Here is a 24209-nt window from a genome sequence, read left to right on the forward strand (position 1 = left end):
CATCTGAGGATCATATTTTTATATGCTTTGCATGGCAATATTCTTCCTTTGTAAGAGAATTATTTATGTAGTTATAAATATATAACAAATCATATAGATTTTATCTTATTTTCTTTTCTTTTATTTAAAGTTATAACATGTATAAATATGTACCTTGGGTAGAATGAAAAAATATATTTTTTGCTTAAAACTGTCCATTCTCTTTCGACATTCTATTCAATTTTGATGTCATGGTATCAGAGCTACTTGATTTGATTTTTTAAGTTCGAGTTTCACTAGAAATGTTCGAATATTTCCGTGGATCACTTCTATAGTGATTGGTAGTGTGCATCGCTGGCATAGGGAGGAGCACAGGAGTCCCCTTGGCTGATCTTGCGGATATATGAAGTATGTCAAGCCTTCTACCAACCGGTTAAGCAAGACATGTCATTCACAACCTACTCTATGGACTTGAAGAGGGTATATGAGGAGTTTAATGTTTTTCTACCACTCAAATCAGATGTGAAAAGTTCAATAGGCTCAAAGGGAGCAAATGGTAGTTATGAGCTTTCTTTTTAGCCTTCTTTCAGAATTTGAGGATGCTAAAGCTCATATCCTTTCTGGTTTTGAGATTTCATCTTTACAAGATGTCTTTACGAGAGTAGCTTCCATTCAGTTCCTTTTGAGTTGTGGTAACATAACAAGGGGAACAAATAATCGTGACAAAAGAGGTGATGAGATGAGAGAGATTGTGTGCTATTATTATCATGAGCTAGGCCATACTAAATGTTTTTGTAGCTACAAAATAAGGTCCTCAGAGATCATAGGAAACAATTATTGCAATATCAAGCAACAAAAACCCACTTCTTCTGTGATTGCTGAGTCAGTTAACTCCACTAAGTGTCTCGTTTCTTCATCTTCTAAATGGGCCATTGATTTTAGTGTTACAAATCGCATGACAGATAATACAAATCTCTTTTTTCACTATTAATTCTCCTATAAATATTTCTAAAGTTGTTTTAGCTAATGGATTAACATCAACACCATCTATTTTCTTTCCTAAACTTTGTGTTAAACTAATTAGATTTTTAGTTTAACCTGTTATTTGTTAGTAACTTTACTTGTGCCCTAAATTATCGTGTCTCATTTTTTCTTTATCATTGTATCCTTCAGGATCTTATAATGAAACATATTATGGGTAGATGACATGAATTTAGAAGTCTTTATGTTTTCGATACAAAAGGTGTCAAGATCAATTGTTTGTTCTAATGTGTTGTCCCCCTTTTGAGGTGCATTTTCGATTGGGTCATCCCTCAATGCTTTTCTTGAAGAAGTTATGTTCACAATTTCAAAATTTATGTTTGTTAGATTGTAAGTTGTTAAAATTACCGCACCCTTTTAAAGTTTAGAATTAATAAAGAGTACGATCCCTTTTTAATTGAAGATTAAATACTCTTTTTGAATTAATTTATTTTGATTTTGCAAATAAAATGAAGATTAAATAATAGAAAATATGAATCTACAACATATTCATCTTTTAAACAATATAATTTTTTTGAGTATAGTACAATTATTTAAATTATGGTTTTAATTTTTTTGTTCTTTTGACCATTATATATATATATATATATTAATAATAAATACTTACATATATTAGAATTTTATTATCCGTATATATGTGTGGAAATCATAAATATAGAGCATAAATGTGGGTTTAAAAATAATATAAAATAAATAATAAAATTTATAGTTTGAAACTAATTAATAATAACACATAAAATATATATGATATATTAAAAAATTAGGTCTAAATAAATTATTAATAAATACAATTTGCATTATAAAATAAAAATGTATAAAAATATTAAAATAAATTTTTGGTGAGTGTTAAACTAAAAGTTTTAATGATGCAATTGGTTTAGGTTTGAATATCACAATATTCATATTTTTATTAGTTTTTAAAATAAAAAATTAAAATGCCTTTAAATAATATAACATATTTTAATTATGTAAAATCATTTTCGTAATTTCCTTAATCGAAATGATAACTGATTGAAAATGACATCAACCTAATAAAAGATATTATAAATAGTATAGATATTCACATGCAACGTACATAAAATCAAAAATAGTAACAAGTTTAGGGTAAGCAAAATCGATTTGATTCGAAAAATTCAATAAAAATTTAAATTTTGAATTAAATAGTTCGATTTAATTGAGTTATTCTGATCAACTCGAATAAAAATAAAAATTTTCGCTTAACTCGAATATGAATTACACAATTAGAGTTATCCAAAAATTTAAATAAGAAAAGACAAAACTACGTCTTTTGATAAATATTTATCTTTTCTAAAGTTAAAAGTCAAAACCATTAAATTAAAATGTAAAAATACTTTATTTTAATAAATATTTACCCATTAAGTTAAAAAAATACAAATTTATTATATTATTATATAGCTAAATAATCTTATACTTCAATTACTAGTTAAATAATCGATACATATAAACACAACATTGAGTATAAATATTATAATTTGTTAACTCGATTCGAAAATTTTTTAGTCAATTTAAAAAACTTTTAAATTGAATTCGATTGCTAAAATAAAATTTATAAACCCGACTAACTCAAACTTTTTCGAGTCGATCGAATCCTCAACCTTAATGACAACCAGATATGATTCCTTAAAATAAATATTAAGACAAAAATACATAAATCATGGAATCTAATTCAAGTGATGCTAATCAAAGCCCACTTAGATGATGTAAAAGCAGGTTAGCCCGACCCAGTTTTCATTTCCATTTTCCGAGTTCCGTAATCATTTTCTTTGCAGCCAAACACGCTTCTCTTTTAGAGGCCTCCACCCCAACCTACAAATTATTGTTAAAGCCCTCGCTTTCTTCCTCCTTCCAATCTCAAAACCTCGAAGAACCAGAGAATATGGGTAAATATCGGAACGGTTCTCTCTCAGAGAACTCCGACGAAGAAACGGGAACGCCATCTAAACCCAAACCAAAACACAAACCCGACTCAGAAACCGAAGATACAAAGCCCAGAAGCCACAGCAAAAGCGACAAAGGGAAACGACCGAGCAAATCACGAAGAAGACACGACAGCAGCAGCGGTATCAGTGAAGACGATTCGTATTCAGACTCAGAATCCGAATCGGAATCCCAGTCGGAGTATTCGGAAACGGAATCAGGGTATTCGGATTCGGAGGAGGAGAGGAGGGGGAGGAGGAGGAAGAGGAAGAGAAGGGAGAGAGAAGAAAGGGAAAGGAAAAGGAGGAAGAAAGAGAAGGAAAAGAAAAGGAGAAGGAAAGAAAAAGAGAGAGACGAAGAGAGGAAAAGAAAGAAGAGAAAAGAGAAAGAAAGGAAAGCAAAGAAAAAGAAGGATAAGTTAGAGAAAGGTAAGAAAGGTGCTGTTACTAATTCGTGGGGGAAATATGGAATTATCAGAGAAACTGATATGTGGTAAGTTCCATTTACTTCTCTATTTTTCTTTGAGAAATTGTTGGAAATGGAACAAATTTTACATATATGAATATGGGAATTGGAAATTACTCTTTTGCAATTCTGGGTATGCTTCTTGTAAAGTTTCATATTTCAGTTGCCAAAAATGCTGGTTCCAAGGTTTTATTATGGTTGAGATTGAAATTCTTATTTATTTTAGTTTTTTTGCTTCTTGGAAATTGTTGGAATTGAAACTAGTTTATATATGTAGAAATTGCAGCTTAATTTTAAGTTGGAAATGTTCTTAGAATGTTATATTTCAACTGTTAAAATTTCATCCTTATTGGTGGCATGCCATGCATAACTGTTTGGTTATGTTAGTCATGCCAATTTTTAATAGTAGAAATGATGAAATTTGTAATAGAAAGAATCGATTTGCTCTTTAATGTAATATATGGGGACTAATTTGCTATTTTTTGAGTAAAGGGATAAAACTCAATCTGATTCCTAGTATAGAACCTCCATGATACTTTTAGCCTTTTAATTTAGAAAAATGCTAACTCCTATCTTGCATTATTATTGAGATTGAAAATTGGGGCCTCTTATTACTGTTTCTATAATGTGTAGGAATAAGCGACCTGAATTCACAGCATGGTTAGCTGAAGTGAAACAGGTATTTCAATGAACTATTTCTAGAGTTGTTTATTAATGGCGACTGTATGGTTTTATGTTCAATTTGTTGTGAAAGAAATATGCAAGTTCTTCATCGATCAGCTCTTGTTGAATCAATGATTTGGAGTTTGTTTGTAACTATATTTTTTATCTCTCTTTACAGATAAACTTGGAAAGTCTGCCCAACTGGGAAGAGAAGCAGTTGTTTAAAGAGTATGTGAATCGTTGTTTCTCTTCTCTTCTCATGGTCTTATTTGAACAATGCGTGCAAAATTAACTGTATTGTTGCTTAAATTAATTTTGCAAATCTAAAATTTTGTGTTTATTTTTGCAGTTTTATGGAAGATCACAACACAGCCACCTTTCCTTCCAAAAAGTAAGGCTTTGTAATCATATAGAATTAGAGATTCTTGTTTCAACAAGAATGTGTGTTATATAATTCTTAATCAGAGAAAAAAAGAAAGAAGGATGCTGGTATGCTTTATGCATGTTTTTCCCCTTGAAATCTGTGTTGCCTTTGACTCTTCATTTTTCTTGAAGTGTTTATGTTTCACCTCATATCTAGACATGGTTCTTCAAGAACCCTTTGACCGGTTCTGGACATATACCTGTGTCTGACACTATGAGTTACTTATCTTGAAAGTATGTCTCCCTTTGTCCACTTAGGTGTATAATAGTCCCAGCCAGAAAAGAGGGAACTGACTCATTGTTTAAGAGATTGGTGTTTTATATAATGGGTTTTTGGTTGTGTTCCTGTTGGTCTAGTTTATCACTGATTTCTTGGATTCCAAGAAATAGAATAACAATAATTTGGCATGTATATTTGGTTATCATGTGGGCATGGACATGATATCTTCTTTATTGGTCATTGCAGATATTATAACCTTGATGCTTATTATAAGCGCCAAATGGAGAAAGAGAACAAAAAGGGTGTTAAAAAGGTTCTCCAAGGAGAGCGTACTGTATTCAATGATGAAGAACAGCGCCGGTACATTTTGATGCATCATTTTATGCCATATTTTATTTGAAGCAGTTGATATTCTAGTTTTTTCAGCTTTATTGAATATAGCTTTCTTTGAATTTAACTTATATTTGACCCGTGTTTTTTTTTTTCTCTTAAGCTCTATTGATTGGTATAATTGCTTAAAAACTGCCATTTACGGCATCAGTTATCACTGTTCTTAGATTTATCATTAGATGAACTCCTAATGGAGGTTGTTTCTTAAATGCAATTTCGTTACACAGATTTTGCATCCGTAATAGTTAATGGCTGTTTATTTGCACATCTTTTGATCATCCAAAGTAAGTATGATGTCGCACTTTATGCTGTCATGTGTATTTGAGATGTGCAATAAGATGATGGGGTTGTCATAAACAAGAATTGTTTGGAAATCTCAACTGTGAAATGCCTATCCAAAACTGTTTGTAACATCTGGTTTACTGATCCTATATTACCATGAAATATGTTATTTGCAAGGTTTATTTCTGCCTCTTTTGAGGAAAACTGATAGTGGATGCCTGTTTTCTTTATTATGTGGTACGGGGATTTGAATGTGAAATTTGATGATCTTAACAACAGCGCATAATCTCAATCTGCATTTTCAGGCAAGAAATGCTTTTGGCCCGTGAAAAGCAGAAGGAAGAAGAGGTTCAAGCTTTGAAACTTGCTATGCAGAGTGGAATGGTTAGTCTTTCTTGGCCTTCCAAACATAGTGACCTTTTGTGCTATGTTATATTTTTCTCACCTCTGTCTATATGAATTTGCAGGCGCAAGCAATGAAAGAACAAACTCAGTTACGGGAAGAGATGGCTTACTTGTACAAAATCGGCAACTTTGAGGTGAGGATGCACTGTCGGTTTTATTCCTACCTGCGCAATCTTGAATTATCCCATTGTCAATAATTGATGTACCATTGCTGTTTTACATTTACAGGCTGCAGCTGCCATACAAAAACGGCTTGATCCAGATGTTGCAATGTAAGAAGAATGGCCTAGACAGCACTAACGACTACTCAGAACTCATGAATTCCGCATTGCCCGTGTAATATGCTTTAGATATTAGTCAGTTCTAAGCTTTACGTTAATTGACTACCGGAGAATGGTATGGAGAGAAGGAATTTACTCGTTTGTATCGGTACAAGGTTGAATATAATTGTATCCGTTTTACCAGGATAACAGTTTTTTGAACTAGCTTGTGTCCTCCCTCACATCCGTTTTTAGTATACAAGAAAGTAGTATATGGTGCTACATTTAGGCTCTTCTATTTCAATTAGCTTGAAATTTTTAATGAAAAAAGAAGAAAATCCAAATACCATTATCTTAACTAAATCCTAACCCTATACTTAAGTTTTTTAAATTTTTTTGGATAACTAAATTTAAGGCTTTTTTAAATCATCTATTGTTTGCTCATTCTAGTTAAATTTTAGCTGATTTTAATTGTATGAAATGTGATCTTTTCCTAGCCAAATTGAGTTCTATGTTTAAAATTTAGGAATTTTGGATAATTTGTGATGTTTTTTTAATAATTTGAGTAGGAAATCCTCAAGTCTTAATCCACAAACTTTGGAGTCTTAACATTAAATTTTAATACTTGAGCTCTAAATTGTAAGCCCAAAATATAAAACACAACTTTGAACCTAAAAATTTGAACTTAGTGCTCCAAACTCAAAAGCTTGAAATCGATTGTTTTACTCAAATGACTCAAAAAAATTAAACAATTACAAAAATGACTTAGGTTTAAAAATAATTACTTAAATGATCTAAAATGAATAGTAAAATTAGGTTAAGGGACTTAAGTGTTTGGCACCACATTGATTTTTGACTCAACCATTGTTTTATGATTGTGTCAGGTATTAAAAATATTTTTTAGGTACTAGAAAGTTAATGGCCAGCGCCCTTGTATTTTTTTTCAAACTGTAGCATACTAGTATACATTTATGTCAATATTTTAAATTTGGGTGTTGGACAATAAATAGTTGGCACCACTTTTTCTTATTAAAATTTTTTTTGAGTGTTGGCATACTGATAGCCCACATCCACTTTATTAGATTTTTTTCATTTAAAAATAAAATAATTAAATAATAAATAAATTTAATAAAAAATGGTTTTAATTAAAATTTTGAAATAATTTTTTAAAAAAATAATATTTTAATTAAAAAGATATAATTTAAGGATAAATTAATTTAAAGTGATAGAAAAATAGGAATAAAAGTAATTTTAACTAATGAATGAATAGGATTTAAATTAAAAAAAGTGGGATTTTAAGTAATTTAAAATAATGAATAGGAATTAAAAAAAGGATTTAAAGTAATTTGAAGTAATAGAATAGGCTTTAAATTAAAAAAAAATGTGGCTTGGGACTTGAGAGGCTAGGGAACCGAGCCCTCCAACTGATGGCCGGCATCAGGCCTTCGGATGGCCTCTTAATGGCTGATTTCAGGCCTCTTAATGGCTGATTTTAATTAAATTACTTTATAATTTAATTATTTAATTAAAATCAAAATTTTTAGAAAAATAAACTTCTTCCTTTAAATTGATTTTTCCTTGGACTAAAAAAAATTACTTTTTTAAATCTAATATTGGGTAGTCGATTCATAAGTGTCTCAACACTTAATTTTTTTAATCGAGTATAAGGGTGTTGACCATCAGTGTTCCAGCACCTAAATTTTTTTTTTTGAATTCCCAAAAAAGGTTTGTTAGCCATCTAATTCTCCTGACTCAAAAAAAATTATATCTGATAAAGTGGGTGTCGGCAATCAATGTGCAAGCACCCAAAAAATATTTTTTTATATTACAAAGTGGTACCAGCCATCAAAGTCACCCAACCCAATTTTTTTTCAAATATATCAGTATGCTATAGTTTGAAAAAAAAATACAAGGGTATCAGCCACTTAAGTCCTCTAACCCCAGAAAATATATGTTTAACACATGACACAATTATCAGATAATAATGGGGTGAAAATACAAAGTAGTACTAGTCATTTAAGTCCCCCAACCCAAGTTTACTGATCATTTCAAGTTATTTAGGTGATTATTTTTAAACTTGCGTCATTTGTGTATGAGAATTATTTAAGTAAAATAACCCCTAAACACTATACCTCAAATCCAAAATTTTAAACCCTAAATACTAAACTTAACTCTAATTCCTAACCTTAAACCTATTACTATGAACCTTAAATCTTAAACATTGTCCCTTGATCTTTGACCAATGACCTTTCTTTCCTAACCCCTGAACTTTAACAGTTTAACCCCTAATTTTCAAGCCTTAAACTACAAACTATAAAACTCGAACCTTAAAAACTAGAATAGAATAAATCTAAAATATTGAAAAATAAAACCCCAAAACTTGACTCAGAATCTTACTCCTTAAACCATAAATTGAAACTCTAATTCAAATCTTAAACCTTAAATTCAAAGCCTTTAATTGTAATCTTAAGGCTATTTTACTAATCTAACCTAAAAAATTTTAATTTTTACAAAAATGACCCAGGTTCAAAAACAATCACCAAAATGACTTGAAATGAACAGTATTTTTAGGTAGTGGGAACCCAATGGCAGGCACTACATAATGTTTTGGCCCCATGATTGACTAATAATTGTGTCAGGCTTTAAAATATTGATTTGTTTTAATTTTGGGAACCCAATGGCAGGCACCAAGATATTTTTTTTTAAAAATCATATCATACTGGTATATAAAAATACCAGTATTTAAATAAAAAAATTGGTTCTGGCCATTTAATAGTCGGCACTAGAGATTTATAAAAAAAAATTCATGTACTTTTTTCGTGTCCCAATGCAATTTTTTTACTTTGTTACACTGATAGCCGGCACTAGTTTAAATTTAAAAAAAATTTTGGGTGCTGGCCATGTAATGACCGGCACTAGGTACTTTTTTCGTGTCCCAATGCAAATTTGTTTTTGGAACACTGGTGGCCGGCACTAATTAAATTTAAAATATATATATATATTTTTAGTGCTGGCCATGTAATGATATATTATTGAGCGCATGTTGTTGTAAAAATATTGTAAAAATATGAAAAATTAGATAAATGATATACTTTATTCAAATTATACATTGATTAAATATAATACAATAGACATACATATTTAATTTAAAACACATTAAAATTAAATGAATAACAATGAGAGAAAATTAATATGAAAAAATATAAATTTACATGGAAAAAATAATTAAATTTACATGGAAAAAAGATAATTTAAATGAAATAAGAAAAAATTAAATTTACATGGAAAAAATAATTTAAATGAAATGAAAAAATTAAATTAAAATGAGAAGATAGATAATTTAAATGAAATGATAAAAATTATATTTAAATAAAATAAGGAAAAAATTAAAATAAAATGGAAAGAAATATAACTTGAAATGATACTAGTTGTGATTAATATGAAAAAAATTATATATTAGGAAAAAATAATAAATTTAAATAAAAAAGTTAATAAAATGAAATGTTAAATGAAATATGAATATTAAATTAAATGTAATTTGTAATGAATATGAAATGAAATGTGTTGAGGCCCAATTTTAGCCCGAAATAAACCCAACTACTTACCCAAAACCAAAACTCATTAACCCAAACCCAATTTACAGCTCAATAGCCAAAACCCAAAACAAACCCAAAATTAATTTCAACCCTAGTCCAACCCAAACACAAAACAAAAAAAAAAAACGAAACTAAAAAAACCCTAGCCTTGTCAGCCGTTCGGCCAACTGCTCCTTGTCCCATCACCACTTGTCCCACCGCCACTGTGCCACCGCTCCATTTGCACCTGCAAAATTAAAGGAAGAGAGGGGACAGATAATGATAAAAAAATATATAGCATGTAACTTGGCTTTAAAAGCTAGGGCCGAAATCAGAAAAGGATTCGGCATTTTCTCTTAGCAAATACAAAAACACTTGACAACTTCTTCAGATCTAACCACATACAAAAGCAGTGATCTCAGTAATAACAAATCAGGAGAATAATCCCATATCAGAGACTCAAAATACCAAAATCAAAAACCAAAAAACCTAAGGTGATCTTATTTATTTTATTTTTTTTGTTTTTTTGTTTTCTTTCTATTTTTGAATCTAACCCCACACATATATACATATATCATAAGCACATAAAAAATACAAAAAAATATAAAAAAAAATACCTTCGGAGTTCGGTGGCCGGTGACGGTGACCGGAAGGGGCGTACGACAGCTTGTTCACCGGACTTTGACTCCAGCTAGAGGGCGAGAGAGAGGGAATGAGAGAGAGCAACTGTTTTTTTCAAAGGGGGATAGTAGAAATGAATTTTTCTCAAAAAATTTTGGCTTTTATAGCCTTACAAAACGGCAGCGTTTTGGGGTTCCCTCCCTAGATGCAAAACGACGTCGTTTTGGGGAGGGAACCCGTGACCCGACCCGTAGGGGAAGAGGATCCGCGTGTTTTTGATTTTTGGGATATTTATGCACGCGGTCCTTCCGCTTTTTTATTAATTCGCAATTAAATTCCTTTTAATTCCCAATTTTGGCCCAGAAGATTACTTCGGATTTCAATTTAGTCCCTCTTTTAGGCGCGTGTTTTAGAAGGTGGGGTTATTTCCCATTCTAGGCCCTCCATGTTTTTTGAAATTTTAAATCGGTCCCTTTCTTCTTTGTTTATTTTCAAATTGGCCCCTAACTTTTACTCTAATTTCAATTTAGCTTTTTTGTTATTTTCAATATTGTAATTAAATTAAATTAATTATTATTATCTCTTATTATTATTATTGTTATTATTATCATTATTATTTTGTTAATACTACTATTATGACTATATTTTATTTTTGTGTTGATTTACTTACTGTTTTGTTATTAATTCATTAATTTATTATTAATATATTATTATTCTTAATGTATTATCATTACTATTATTTTTATTTTATTACTATTATCATTTTTAATTATTGTTACTATTATTATTATTATTTTAAAATATTATTATTTCCTGTTTTATGTATTGTTATTGATATTAAAATATATATATATATATATATATATATATATTATCAGCATTAATGTATTGTTATCCTTTATTATTATTGTTATTACAATTATTAATATTCCTATTATTACTATATTTTTATTGTTATTCCTTCTATTATGTATTATCAATGTATTATTACTGCTATGGTCACTATTATTATTATTACTGCTTGTTGTCATTTTCATCACTATTATTTATACTTTATTATTATTATTTATTATCTTATTATTGTTATTTAATATATTATGATTATCACTATTATTATTTTACTAATTGTAACTTAATACTTTTGTTTTCATTATTATTATTATTATTATTATTATTATTATTATTATTATTATTACCTCCTTATTTTATTATTAACACTCTTGATTATTGCCACTATCATATCTTTTATTTAACATATTATTATTACTAACTTCTATTATCGTTATTGTCATTGTATTATTACTATTATATTATTATTATATTTTTACCCATTACTCTTTAAATATATTATATTATTTCTACTCCTCACTCAAATTATATATTCTTTATCTATACATATATATATATTTATATGTTTTATATATCGTTTTGCACTTTAAAATATTCATTATGTTTATTATTATCAATACTATTACTATCAATCTTTTAAAAATTTTATGTAATATTTATTTACAACTAGTATTCTTTATTTTTACTTTTATTTTTATATTTATTACCTCTTTTATTTTTTTTCCAATACTATTAGCTTATTTACCATTTCTCTCTTCTTTTAACTTATCTGCTTATTTTATTTTACTTTCATCATTATCATTCACGTTTTCATTTATATTCATTCTGTTACGTTCGAGATTTGTATTCATGCTTTCTTTATTACAAACTTATGTTGTACTAACCTTGTCCCTAAGAAAATAACTTTATCTCAAAAAGCAATACTCCGTATTTGGAATTTCGAGAAAATCGTGCCCTAACTTACTAGGTTTTGATTTTTTCTCATTTAATCTAAATAACGAAATATTCTTTTAAAAATCGTAATACGAGTTTTAAAAAGAAATGCTTATTCTCGGAAATACGAGGTGTTGTGCCCTAACTTACCGGGTATAACATTTAGTTACCTCGAGATAAGATTTTTCGCAAGTAAAGGCAATATTCAGTGTTTGGAAATTTGAGGAAACGTGCCCTAACTTACTGGGTTTTGATTTTCCTCGTTCACCCTAACTAACCGAATATCCTTTTGAAAAGTAGTTAAAATATACGGTTTTTTAGTAAAAGGCAAGCTCATTTTCAAAAGTTCGAGATGTTGTGTCCTAACTCACTGGATATGACATTTTGTTGTTTCGAGACGAGAAGGTCTTTAAACGTTCGAATGTTTTATTTACAAAAAGAAGGATCGTATTTTAAAGTCTTTCAAGTTTTTTTAATTTTCAATACTAAGACACTAATTAATCAACTAGGTACCAATTTTTGGGCGTTACGAGGGTGCTAATCCTTCCTCGTGCGTAACCGACTCCCGAACTCATTTTCTGATTTTCGTAGACCAAAAACTATCGTTTTACTGAATCTTAACTTTTATTAAAATGATTAATTTAAGGTGACTCGATCACACCTCATCAAAAAGGATTGGTGGCGACTCCTCTAATCGATTTCATTTTCAAAATTTAAGCCGATTCCCGTTTTTCAAAAAAATGATTTCGACAAAATGAAATGATGATTATTAAATAGAATAAAAGTTTAAATGAAAAGAAATTATAAATTTAAATGAAAATGAAAATAAAAATAAAATTGAAATGAAAATAAATTGAAATGATAAATAAATAAATTTAAATGAAACGAAGTTAAAATGAAATGAAATGAAATGAAATGAAAATTAAAATTAAAATGAAAAAAAAAAAAAAGTTAAAATGATAAGGCTTGTGCCTGCGTCAGGCCTGCATCATTGACCAAGGCCAAATTGGCCTTCCAATAGCCGTAATTGAAATAGAAACTAAAAAAAAAAAAAAAAGAAAGAAGGGTGTCATTGGCCGGTACCAGCAGGCCTATTTCCTAGTATTTGACCTAATATTTCAGGTCATTACATGGCTAGCATAAAAGAAAAAAAAATTTACATCTCTAGTGCCGACTATTACATGGCTAGCAAAAAATTATTTTTTTTACATCTCTGGTACCGGTTATTACATGACCAGCACCTAAAATTTTTTTTTTACATCTCTGGTGCCGACCATTACATGACCTGTACCCAAAAATATATATATATTTTTAAAAATTTTAACTGGTTCCGATCATCAGTGTACCAAAGTAAAAAAAATACATTGAGACATGAAAAAAGTATCTAGTGTCGACCATGTACTGGCCAGCACCCAAATTTTTTTTACATCTCTGTGCAGGTCATTACATGGGCAGCAAATTTTTTTTTTTAAATTTAACTGGTGCCAGCAATCAGTGTACCAAAGTAAAAAAAATTGCATTGGGACATGAAAATGGTCCCTGGTGCCTGCTATCTACTGGCCTACACAATTTTTTTTTATTTTACATCTCTGGTGTCGGCCATTACATGGCCAAAATCAAAGTTTTTTTTAAATACTGGTATTTTTGTATGCCAGTATGATACAATTTAAAAAAAATACCCTGGTGCCGACCATTGGGTTCTTAAAGTAAAAAAAATTAATTTTTTACAACCTGACACAATCATCAAGCAATCATGGGGCCAAAACACTAGGTGGTGCCGGCCATTAGGTTCCCAAAACCCCAAACTACTGCTCATTTTAGGTCATTTTGATGATTATTTTTGAACTTAGGTAATTTTTATAAATATCGAATTTTTTTTGAGTTAGATTGGTAAAATAGCCCAATCTTAAGATCTTAAACCCCCAAACCTCCAAACTCAACCTTTAAACACTAAACCTTATTTATTATTTCCAAAGTTGAAGAAATTAAATTGCAATGAAAGCGTAATTAAAGATGAATAACTACAAATGATTTGTCATATACCAATGGTTACTTTTATTGACGACCCAATTCCATAAATGTTAATAAGTCTATACTAACAGATTACTTATTCGTCAATATGTGATGAGACTATACCAACACATCGTATTAGTGTCGGTATAAGAGTATCTATAATGACATATTAATTTATTCGTCAACATAAGTATTATATATACCGAAGATATTATTGGTGTCGTTTGTATAGGAATTTAATCCTCTTACTTTTCAGAGTTTCAAATTCAATTGTTAACCCTAGTAAAATGATTTTGTTAAATCTAAGTTAATTATAAAGAATTTTGTTTAGTTATATGGTTATCAAGTGAGTTTAATTACTTAGAAGTAGTTTCATTAATCTTTTTCAATTCATTTCATTTTTTTATATTAATTAGAAGTAGTCTCAATATCGGGATCATTTAAAAAATTATATTTTATTTAAATTTTTCTCAATTTAAATATTATTCTATTACAAAATTTTAAATTTCATTTAAATTTAAAAATTTAATTAGAAGTCGAAAATTGTACTTGGTGCAGGCCATCTACTGACCAGCAGCCACAATTTTTTTTTAAATACACTGATGCCGGCCATCAGTGTCCCAAAGTAAAAAAAAAAAATGCCTTGGGAACTGAAAATTGTACTTGGTGCAGGCCATCTACTGGCCAACACCAAATTTTTTTTTAAATGTCTTTGTGCCGGCCATTACATGACCAGAACCAAATTTTTTTTAAATACTGGTATTTTTATATACCAATATGATACAATTTTAAAAGAAATATACTGGTGCTAGCCATTGGACTCTTAAACTAAAAAAAAATCAATTTTTTAAAGCTTGACACAATCATCAGGTAATGATGGGGCCAAAACACTAAATATTGTTGGCCATTGGGTTCCCAAAGCCCTAATCTACTATTTATTTCAGGTCATTTTGGTAAATATTTTTGAACCAGGGTCATTTTGTAAATATTAAATTTTTTTAAGTTAGATGGGTAAAATAGCCGATATGTGATCTTTTCCTAGTCAAATTGAGTTCTATGTTTAAAGAATTAAGCCATTAAATTAGTCTATTTGAAACAGAAAACTTAGAAATTTTAGACGATTTGTGACCTTTTTTAAGAATTTGAGTAGTAAAACCTCAAGTCTTAATTCACAAACTTTGAATCCTTAACCTTAGACTTGAGCCCTGAATCTTAAATCCAAAACATAAAATATAACTTTGATTAAAAATGATTTTAATTAAAAATTTGAAATAAATTGATGTTTTTAAAATAATATTTTAATTAAAAAGATATAATTTAAGGATAAATTAATTTAAAGTGATAGAAAAATAGGAATAAAAGTAATTTGAACTAATGAATGAATAGGATTTAAATAAAAAAGTGGGATTTAAAGTAATGAATAGGAATTAAAAAAAAGGATTAAAAGTAATTTGAAGTAATAGAATAGACTTTAAATTAAAAAAAAAATGTGGCTTGGGACTTAAGAGGCTAGGGAACTGAGCCCTCCAACTGATGGCTGGCATCAGGCCTTCGGATGGCCTCTTAATGGCCAATTTTAATTAAATTGCTTTATAATTTAATTATTTAATTAAAATCAAAATTTTTGGAAAAATAAACTTCTTCCTTTAAATTGATTTGTCCTCGGCTCTCTCTCGAACTTGAGCCACAGCTTCGCCCATGACATAATCTCTATTTCTGATTTGATCTTGAGAGTGGTGAAGTTGTTCTTTGCAATGTTTATTGTTTGCCTCATTGAATTCCACTCGACTTTTGCTATCTTATAGTGTCGACTCGAGTTCCTCTATTTTTCCTTTCAACTCCTCGATTTTGCTTAAGCTGGTCTTTAACTCAATTACGGAGTTACGGCTACGATGCAGATGTAGCAATTTTTCCAGTTCGGCTATCCGAGCTTGTAATCTCTCTTTTTTGCTTTGGCTTTATGACAAACTCTTTTTCAAAACATCTTCCCGCATTCGAACATCTTGAAACTTCTTCTCACAGTGATCAGCTCTAGCCTTTTCTTTTTCAATTTCTTGACGCCACTGATCTGACGTCTTACCCAAATCGACAGTTCTTATTGACGTACGCAGCTTCTTATAATCAGTCTTCAGACTATCCAAGTCCTCTTCAGCTTTATTCTTCCCTTTCCTTAGCTTCTTAGCCTCTAGCTTGTGGATGTTGACATCTAATCCTAGCCGCATCTTTTCCTCCTCTAATTGCTCTATCTTCTTTCCCAATTCCGAGCTCTTTTTCTCAAAGTCTTGCTTGATGATTTCTAACTCGGATGAGATTACTTGTAAATGCTCTTCTATCGGTCGGGCATTTTCCTGACTTAGCATTGGGATGTTGTCATTGACTCTCCTACCCCACCACCAATCATACTCGGGGGTCGTCATCGGGCCCGTAGTGAATCCTTTCATTCTTCGTGTTTGGTTCCAAGTATCTGATATCTCACAAACATTCTTCTTATAATTGTTGTCTTTATAAGAGAACTCACATTGTGCCAACCCCTGTGTCAACTGTGTAAACTGCCTTGATCGATATTGCCTTAACACGAGTAATGGAGCGTATCCAACAGCTCCCCATATTCCAGCCAGAGGGACCCAGTCAAAATCACCGCACTGATATAAGATCTCGTTAGGGATCAACCATGGAGCTCTCCATTCAACATCTTCGACTCGTAAGTTTTGGAGAATGGTTATCCATTTCCCTTCTGAGATGTCGTCTCGCCTCGATGTAGCCACTAACTCTCTTAATGGGGAATAGTCATTGGAGAAAACCCGATAAGAGACCTTTTCCACCTTCCAAAAATAGCTATAGAACCAAGCCAATAGAAGCTGTGCACAACCAATAAATCTTCCTTCGCCTTCTCTCCGACATGCATTCAAGGATCTAAAAGTTTCTGCTAGGATTGCAGGGACGGGTGTGGTCCATTTATCAAGGCGATCGAATAAATCTGAGACGACTTCATCTACATGTCCTAATGCCTTAGGAAAGATGATCAAACCGTAGAGGCTTAAGGCGAAAACGTCAACCCTCTTTTTCATATTCGGATGTGCTAAGATTAAGTCCCTTAAATTCCTCTAAGGAATACACTTACTATCCCATTTTTGCATGATTCGAGCTGCAACCCATTGTTCGCTCATCCCCGTGGTATTCATCAATTTCTTCAAAAAATTCGGGACATTAACAGGTCTTGAATAGGCCCTGTCGGCCTGAATCTTTGGCCAATTAAGTAACGCCATGTATTCCTCTACAGTAGGTACTAAATCGACTCCTCCGAAGGTGAAGCAACTGTAAGCGGGATTTTAAAACTGTGCGAGGGCTCGAAACAAGTATTTGTCCACATTTACATCGAGCAGATAGGGTAGGTCGTTGTAATTACAGTAAAAGAGTTGCTTGACCTCGTTATTCCAACTATTCTATATATCCCTTAATTCTTGCAAGTCGTTCTGAGTCACACTGATGCGAGTGACCCACAACTCCGATTCATATCCCCTGGTCAAACTATCTTCTTTCTCTTGTTGCGTTCTCTCGGACTACACTCGGACAGCCGCATTATCCTCCATTCTATCAAGAAATCTTTTTTCCATGCTAAGCTTTTCTATCTAGTAACCGAACGTGAATCAACACCTTTTTATGATGAGATGCCATGCAATAATAGCAAAACAAAACAAGTCAGTATTAAAACAAAGAATAGAACTCAAAGCAAACAGGAAATAATTAAACACCTAATCGGGTAACCACTAGGGTTTGGTGTGTTTCTACCTAGGGTAGGCTCTTAGGGCTCATTACATGTGGTTCAGTTCTAAAGTAAAGGTACCTGAACCAGCAGATTCCTCGATCCTCACCCATTATAGGCTCATATGGATCGAGTTCGATTCAGGGGAATACATTTCCCTACGGCTATACAGAGATGAAAATCTTACGAAGACGCAGGTACGGATGTATCCCGAAAGCGATCCACTATCCTATACGGAAGTGAAGACCTCACGAAGGAGTAGTTTCTCACTTCCACTTAAAAGGTGTGACCACAACGGTCATGCAATGAAACGTGTGAAGATATATGCATAAAAAAAAAACTCGCAGCAATAAAGAAAGTAGGAATAAAATGATGAAAACCTAAAAAAACGGATGAAATGCAATGAAGGGATCGTAGGTTTAAAAAGAATTTTCAATTTTTGACAAAGGACAAAAATTAATCAATTTATGGCTCGACTCTCAAAATCCCCAGTGGAGTCGCCAAGCTGTCGAAACCATTTTTTTTAAAACGATGGGAATCGACTTTGTTTGAAAGCGAAAATTAAAACGGGAGTCGCCACTGATCTTTATTAGGTGTTATCGGATCACTTTTGCTTTAATAAAACGTTTTAGTTTATTAAAAGGTGTTTTTGGTCTACAAAACTCGAGAGAATGGGTCCGGGAGTCGGTTACGTGCGAGGAAGGGTTAGCACCCTCGTCACGCCCAAAATTGGTACCAAATTGATTAGTTATTGTCTTAATGTCGAATAGTTGAAAACCGGGAATGAATTTAAAATGCTATCCTTTTTATTAAGGTCGATTTTAAAAATACTTGAATTAGATCAAAACAATTGCTCAAGATTTCCTTGTCTCGAGATATCGGAGTATCACATCCCGTAAGTTAGGACACGATACCATGAACTCCCGAGTGCAAGTTTGTCTTTAATTTTAATTGGAATTTCGTGTATTTTAAAACTTAAAAGGATATTTGGCTATTTAGAATCAACGAGAGAACCGAAACCCCGTAAGTTAGGGCACAATTCTTCGATGTTCCAAAACGCGAAACATTGCCTTATCTTGAAATTTTTGTTTTTTGAATGGTAGCGAATTCGATATTTAAACGACGTGCGTACTTGTTTGGATTAAAACAAAATGATTTATTGAATAAATGTAACGAGGCTTGATTCATGAAGCTATGATATGAAATAAAATATAGTAATGAGCATGGAACAATAATATATGAAAACAATATTATACAAGTGAGTGACAATGATGAAAATACGAATAAATGAATTATAATACACAGAAGGGCAATGATCACATAACATATGTCACTTGAATTCCAATATTAACAATCAAGAAAATGAAATAAATAAAATAATATAAACCAATTTCAAGTAAATAACTGTTTAAAATAAATAATGTATAAGAACAATTCAAAAGGAATAAATGAAAAAGGTCTCAAATAAATAATATATATAAAAACTCAAGTGAATAGATTAATACAATTTAAAATCATTAATATACAAAAATAATAAAATAATATGTAGAGCAACTTAAAATAGATAATTTATAAAACAATTTTAAAATAACATATAAAAGTTTAAAAGAAATAATATACTGAAAGATAGATTTGAAATAAATAATATATAAAAAATATATATATGCAAAATAGTTCAATGTAAGTAATATGTGAAATCTAAAAATAAATAATAATAAAAGGTTTATAATAAATAATAAAAAGAATTTAACGTAGTTAACATATAAAATAATATAACTAAATAATATATATATATATATATATAAGATTTAAAGTAAATAGTATATACATAAAATAAAAGGTATAAAAGACTTCAAAATAAATAATATATAGTATTTTAAAATAAATAATGTATATAAAATTTTAAAATGAATAATAATTTAAATTATGTAAAATTTAAAATACGTAATAAAATGATTTAAAATAAACAATAGAACACTTTAACGATATATATAAAAATTTAACAAATGAAACATAAAACCGTTTAAAATAATAAATGGAAAAAATGAATAAATAAAGGAAAATAAAAAAGGATTGAATTGGAACAAAAAAAAAAATTAGAAGTGAAAACTGTAACAAAATAAAATAAGGGGGTAACAATAAAAAACGCGAAAGGTTTGAGGACTAAATGGGCAAAATACCCAGCCTCTGGACACTTGTTCACTCGCAACGTGCCAATGGGTCGGAGGATCCGATTGAAAAACTCAGCAAAGTCATGGGGTTAAATTAAAAACCCAAAAGAAAGAGCAAAAGGATCAAATCGTAAACAAATGACAAAGCGGGAGGACCCACAGCGCAAATAGCCCATTTGGCTTTAAAACGCACGAATCATCCGCTAAACGGGTCGGGTCGCACGGGTTCCCCCCTAAACTACGCCGTTTTGAGGCGTGTGGGGGGATTACAAAACATCACCGTTTTGCATGGCTATTAAAGCCAAAATTTTTTTAAAAAATTTCATTTTTTCATTTTTAAAAAACAAAACAAAGAGCTTTTGCTCTCTCCCTCTCCCCTTCTCTTTTCAGCTAGGGTTTTGGAAACCCATCATCGCCACCGTTGTCACGGCGCCACCACGGCGGTGGTTGGGGCGGTGCAAGTTGGGCCTTCTATCCCCGGTTAAAGACCCTCTCGAAGGCCGTTCTTTCTCGGCCTAAAAACTCAAAAGAGAAGGGTTCACTTTCCCCTTTCAAATTCGACTACGGCGACGGAGAGGAGAACTCCGACGTTGCGGCCACGGGGTGGTCTCGGTAAGACCCCTTTCTCTTTTCTTTTATTTATTTTCGTATATAAAAAAATAAAAAAAAACAGAATAAATGAAATCAGAACTTAAAACGAAAATGGAAATAAAATCAACCTTTCTTAGTTTCTTGCTATTTTGATTGCTCAATCCTCCAGAATCGTTTTTTTTTCGGTCTTATATAGCCGATTTACAAGTCATTATTTTTCTATTGTTTAACTACTGTTCACACTGCTCTAATTTGATGTTTCTGCTACTTTTTCTGCTGTTGTTTCTTTGTTGCCCTTTTTGTTCTTGTTTCTGTTTCTTCCTTTTTTGCAGGCAAAGTCAACGAGGCAGGAGCTGCTATTTTGGTGCAAGCGGTACCAGGGGCCGAGAGGAACCGAACCTCGGGCGTTGGATGCGCCGACGACGCACATGGGAAGGGTACGGCGCTAAGGGAGACTAGGGTTTCAAAATTGGCTTGGGTTTTGGGCCTATCGGGCTACCTGAGTTTTGGGCTAGGGGTTTAAAATTTTTGTTTTGGCCATTTGTAGATTGGATTTTTTTGTTGTTGTTTTTTTTATTCTGTTTTGTGTTTGAGTTGATTAATGATTTTGGGCCCGGGTAAATTTGGGTGCCTACAATATTGGTATACAAAAATACTAGTATTTAAATAAAAAAATTGGTTCTGGCCATTTAATGGTCGGCACTAGAGATGTATAAAAAAAATTCAGGTACTTTTTTCGTGTCCCAATGCAATTTTTTTTACTTTATTACATTGATGGCCGACACTAGTTTAAATTTTAAAAAAAAATTGGGTGCTGACCATGTAATGGACGGCACTAGGTACTTTTTTCGTGTCCCAATGCAAAATTATTTTTGGAACACTGATGGCGGCACTAGTTAAATTTTAAAAAATATATATATTTTTTGAGTGCTGGCCATGTAATGATTTATTATTGAGAGCATGTTGTTGTAAAAACATTGTAAAAATATGAAAAATTAGATAAATAATATACTTTATTCAAATTATACATTTGATTAAATATAATACAAGATACATACATATTTAATTTAAAACACATTAAAATTAAATGAATAACAATGAGAGAAAATTAATATGAAAAATGTAAAGTTACATGGAATACATAATTAAATTTACATGGAAAAAGACAATTTAAATGAAATAAGAAAAAAAATTAAATTTACATGGAAAAAATAATTTAAATGAAATGAAAAAAATAAATTAAAATGGGAAGATAGATAATTTAAATGAAATGATAAAAAATTAAATTTAAATGAAATAAGGAAAAATTAAAATAAAATGGAAAGAAATATAACTTGAAATGATACTAGTTGTGATTAATATGAAAAAATTGTATATTAGGAAAAATAATAAATTTAAATAAAAATTAATAAAATGAAATGTTAAATGAAATATGAATATTAAATTAAATGTAATTTGTAATGAATATGAAATGAAATGATGATTATTAAATAGAATAAAAGTTTAAATGAAAAGAAATTATAAATTTAAATGAAAATGAAAATGAAAATAAAAATAAAAATTGAAATGAAAAAATTGAAACAATAAATAAATAAATTTCAATGAAATGAAGTTAAAATGAAATGAAATAAAATGAAAATTAAAATTAAAATGGAAATGAAAAAAAAAAGTTAAAATGATAGGGCTTGTGCCTGTGTCAGGCCTGCATCATTGACCAAGGCTAAATTGGCCTTCCAATAGCCGTAATTGAAATAGAAACTAAAAAAAAAAAAAAGAAGAAAGAATGGTGAAATGACATGTTAGGCAAGCCTGAGAAATAGGGTGTCATTGGCCGGTACCAGCAGGCCTATTTCCTAGTATTTGACATAATATTTCAGGCCATTACATGGCTAGCATAAAAGAAAAAAAAATTTTTTACATCTCTAGTGCCGGCTATTACATGGCTAGCAAAAAATTATTTTTTTTTACATCTCTGGTACTGCCTATTACATGACTAGCACCTAAATTTTTTTTTTTTTTACATCTCTGGTGCCGACCATTACATGGCTTGTACCCAAAAATATATATATTTTTTAAAATTTTAACTGGTGCATGTCATCAGTGTACCAAAGTAAAAAAAATACATTGAGACACGAAAAAAGTATCTAGTGCCGGCCATGTACTGGCCAGTATCCAATTTTTCTTTTTTACATCTCTGATGCAGGTCATTACATGGGCAGCACAAATTTTTTTTTAAATTTAACTGGTGCCAGCCATCAATGTACCAAAATAAAAAAAATTACATTGGGACACGAAAAAGGTCCCTGGTGCCTGCTATCTATTGGCCTACACAAATTTTTTTATTTTACATCTCTGGTGTCGGCCATTACATGGCCAAAATCAAAGTTTTTTTTAAATACTGGTATTTTTGTATGCCAGTATGATACAATTTAAGAAAAAAATACCCTGGTGCCGACCATTGGGTTCTTAAAGTAAAAAAAATTAATTTTTTAAAACCTGACACAATCATCAAGCAATCATGGGGCCAAAACACTAGGTGGTGCCGGCCATTAGGTTCCCAAAACCCCAAACTACTGCTCATTTTAGGTCATTTTGGTGATTATTTTTGAACTTAGGTAATTTTTATAAATATCGAATTTTTTTTGAGTTAGATTGGTAAAATAGCCCAATCTTAAGATCTTAAACCCCCAAACCTCCAAACTCAACCTTTAAACACTAAACCTTATTTATTATTTCCAAAGTTGAAGAAATTAAATTGCAATGAAAGCGTAATTAAAGATGAATAACTACAAATGATTTGTCATATACCAATGGTTACTTTTATTGACGACCCAATTCCATAAATGTTAATAAGTCTATACTAACAGATTACTTATTCGTCAATATGTGATGAGACTATACCAACACATCGTATTAGTGTCGGTATAAGAGTATCTATAATGACATATTAATTTATTCACAACATAAGTATTATATATACCAAGATATTATTGGTGTCGTTTGTATAGGAATTTAATCTCTTTTCGAGTTTCAAATTCAATTGTTAACCCTAGTAAAATGATTTTGTTAAATCTAAGTTAATTATAAAGAATTTTGTTTAGTTATATGGTTATCAAGTGAGTTTAATTACTTAGAAGTAGTTTCATTAATCTTTTTCAATTCATTTCATTTTTTATATTAATTAGAAGTAGTCTCAATATCGGATCATTTAAAAATTTATATTTTATTTAAATTTTTCTCAATTTAAATATTATTCTATTACAAAATTTTAAATTTCATTTAAATTTAAAAATTTCTCATTTCATTTTTTTTTGAGTTTTTAGGCCTGACCGGTCACATCGTAGTAGGCCTAATGCTTGTAGGTTGTTGGTGCCGGCCACTGAAACTCCATTTGTCAAGCCTGGGTTGACATGTCTTTTCATTTTTTTTTAATTTCTATTTTTATTTTATTTTATTTGTATTTCCATTTCATTTCATTTAAATTATCTTTTTTTCATTTTAATTTAAAATTTTCTCATTTCATTTAAATTATCTTTTTCTCATTTTAATTTAATTTTTTCCTATTCCATTTAAATTAATTTTTCCATTTAAATTTATTTTTTTCTCATTTCATTTAAATTATTTTTT

General features: G+C 30.4%; 2 protein-coding genes across 2 annotated transcripts; one reads left to right on the forward strand and one right to left on the reverse strand.

Moving 5' to 3' along the window:
- Positions 1–2689: 2689 nt before the first annotated feature.
- On the forward strand, positions 2690–6288 carry LOC108450207 (vicilin-like seed storage protein At2g18540). The gene is made up of 8 exons (XM_017747727.2): positions 2690–3450; positions 4057–4102; positions 4265–4314; positions 4436–4477; positions 4976–5089; positions 5707–5785; positions 5869–5940; positions 6035–6288. The coding sequence occupies exons 1-8, from the start codon at positions 2918–2920 to the stop codon at positions 6080–6082; spliced, it is 984 nt and encodes a 327-aa protein (XP_017603216.1). The 5' UTR covers positions 2690–2917; the 3' UTR covers positions 6083–6288.
- A 9727-nt stretch (positions 6289–16015) lies between these two features.
- On the reverse strand, positions 16016–17125 carry LOC108451718 (uncharacterized). The gene has a single exon (XM_017749377.1). The coding sequence runs from the start codon at positions 17123–17125 to the stop codon at positions 16016–16018; it is 1110 nt and encodes a 369-aa protein (XP_017604866.1).
- Positions 17126–24209: the final 7084 nt, after the last annotated feature.

Source organism: Gossypium arboreum, chromosome 5 (assembly GCF_025698485.1).
Source record: "Gossypium arboreum isolate Shixiya-1 chromosome 5, ASM2569848v2, whole genome shotgun sequence".
NCBI lineage: Eukaryota > Viridiplantae > Streptophyta > Magnoliopsida > Malvales > Malvaceae > Gossypium > Gossypium arboreum.

Bases quoted from the DNA above. Each gene is read 5' to 3' on its own strand.
- LOC108451718 (XM_017749377.1), bottom strand. From the start codon at position 17,125: ATGAAAAAGAGGGTTGACGTTTTCGCCTTAAGCCTCTACGGTTTGATC.
- LOC108450207 (XM_017747727.2), top strand. From the start codon at position 2,918: ATGGGTAAATATCGGAACGGTTCTCTCTCAGAGAACTCCGACGAAGAA. The intron at 4,315-4,435 runs GTATGTGAATCG...TTATTTTTGCAG, and splicing joins GAGAAGCAGTTGTTTAAAGA to TTTTATGGAAGATCACAACA. The intron at 5,786-5,868 runs GTTAGTCTTTCT...ATGAATTTGCAG, and splicing joins TTGCTATGCAGAGTGGAATG to GCGCAAGCAATGAAAGAACA.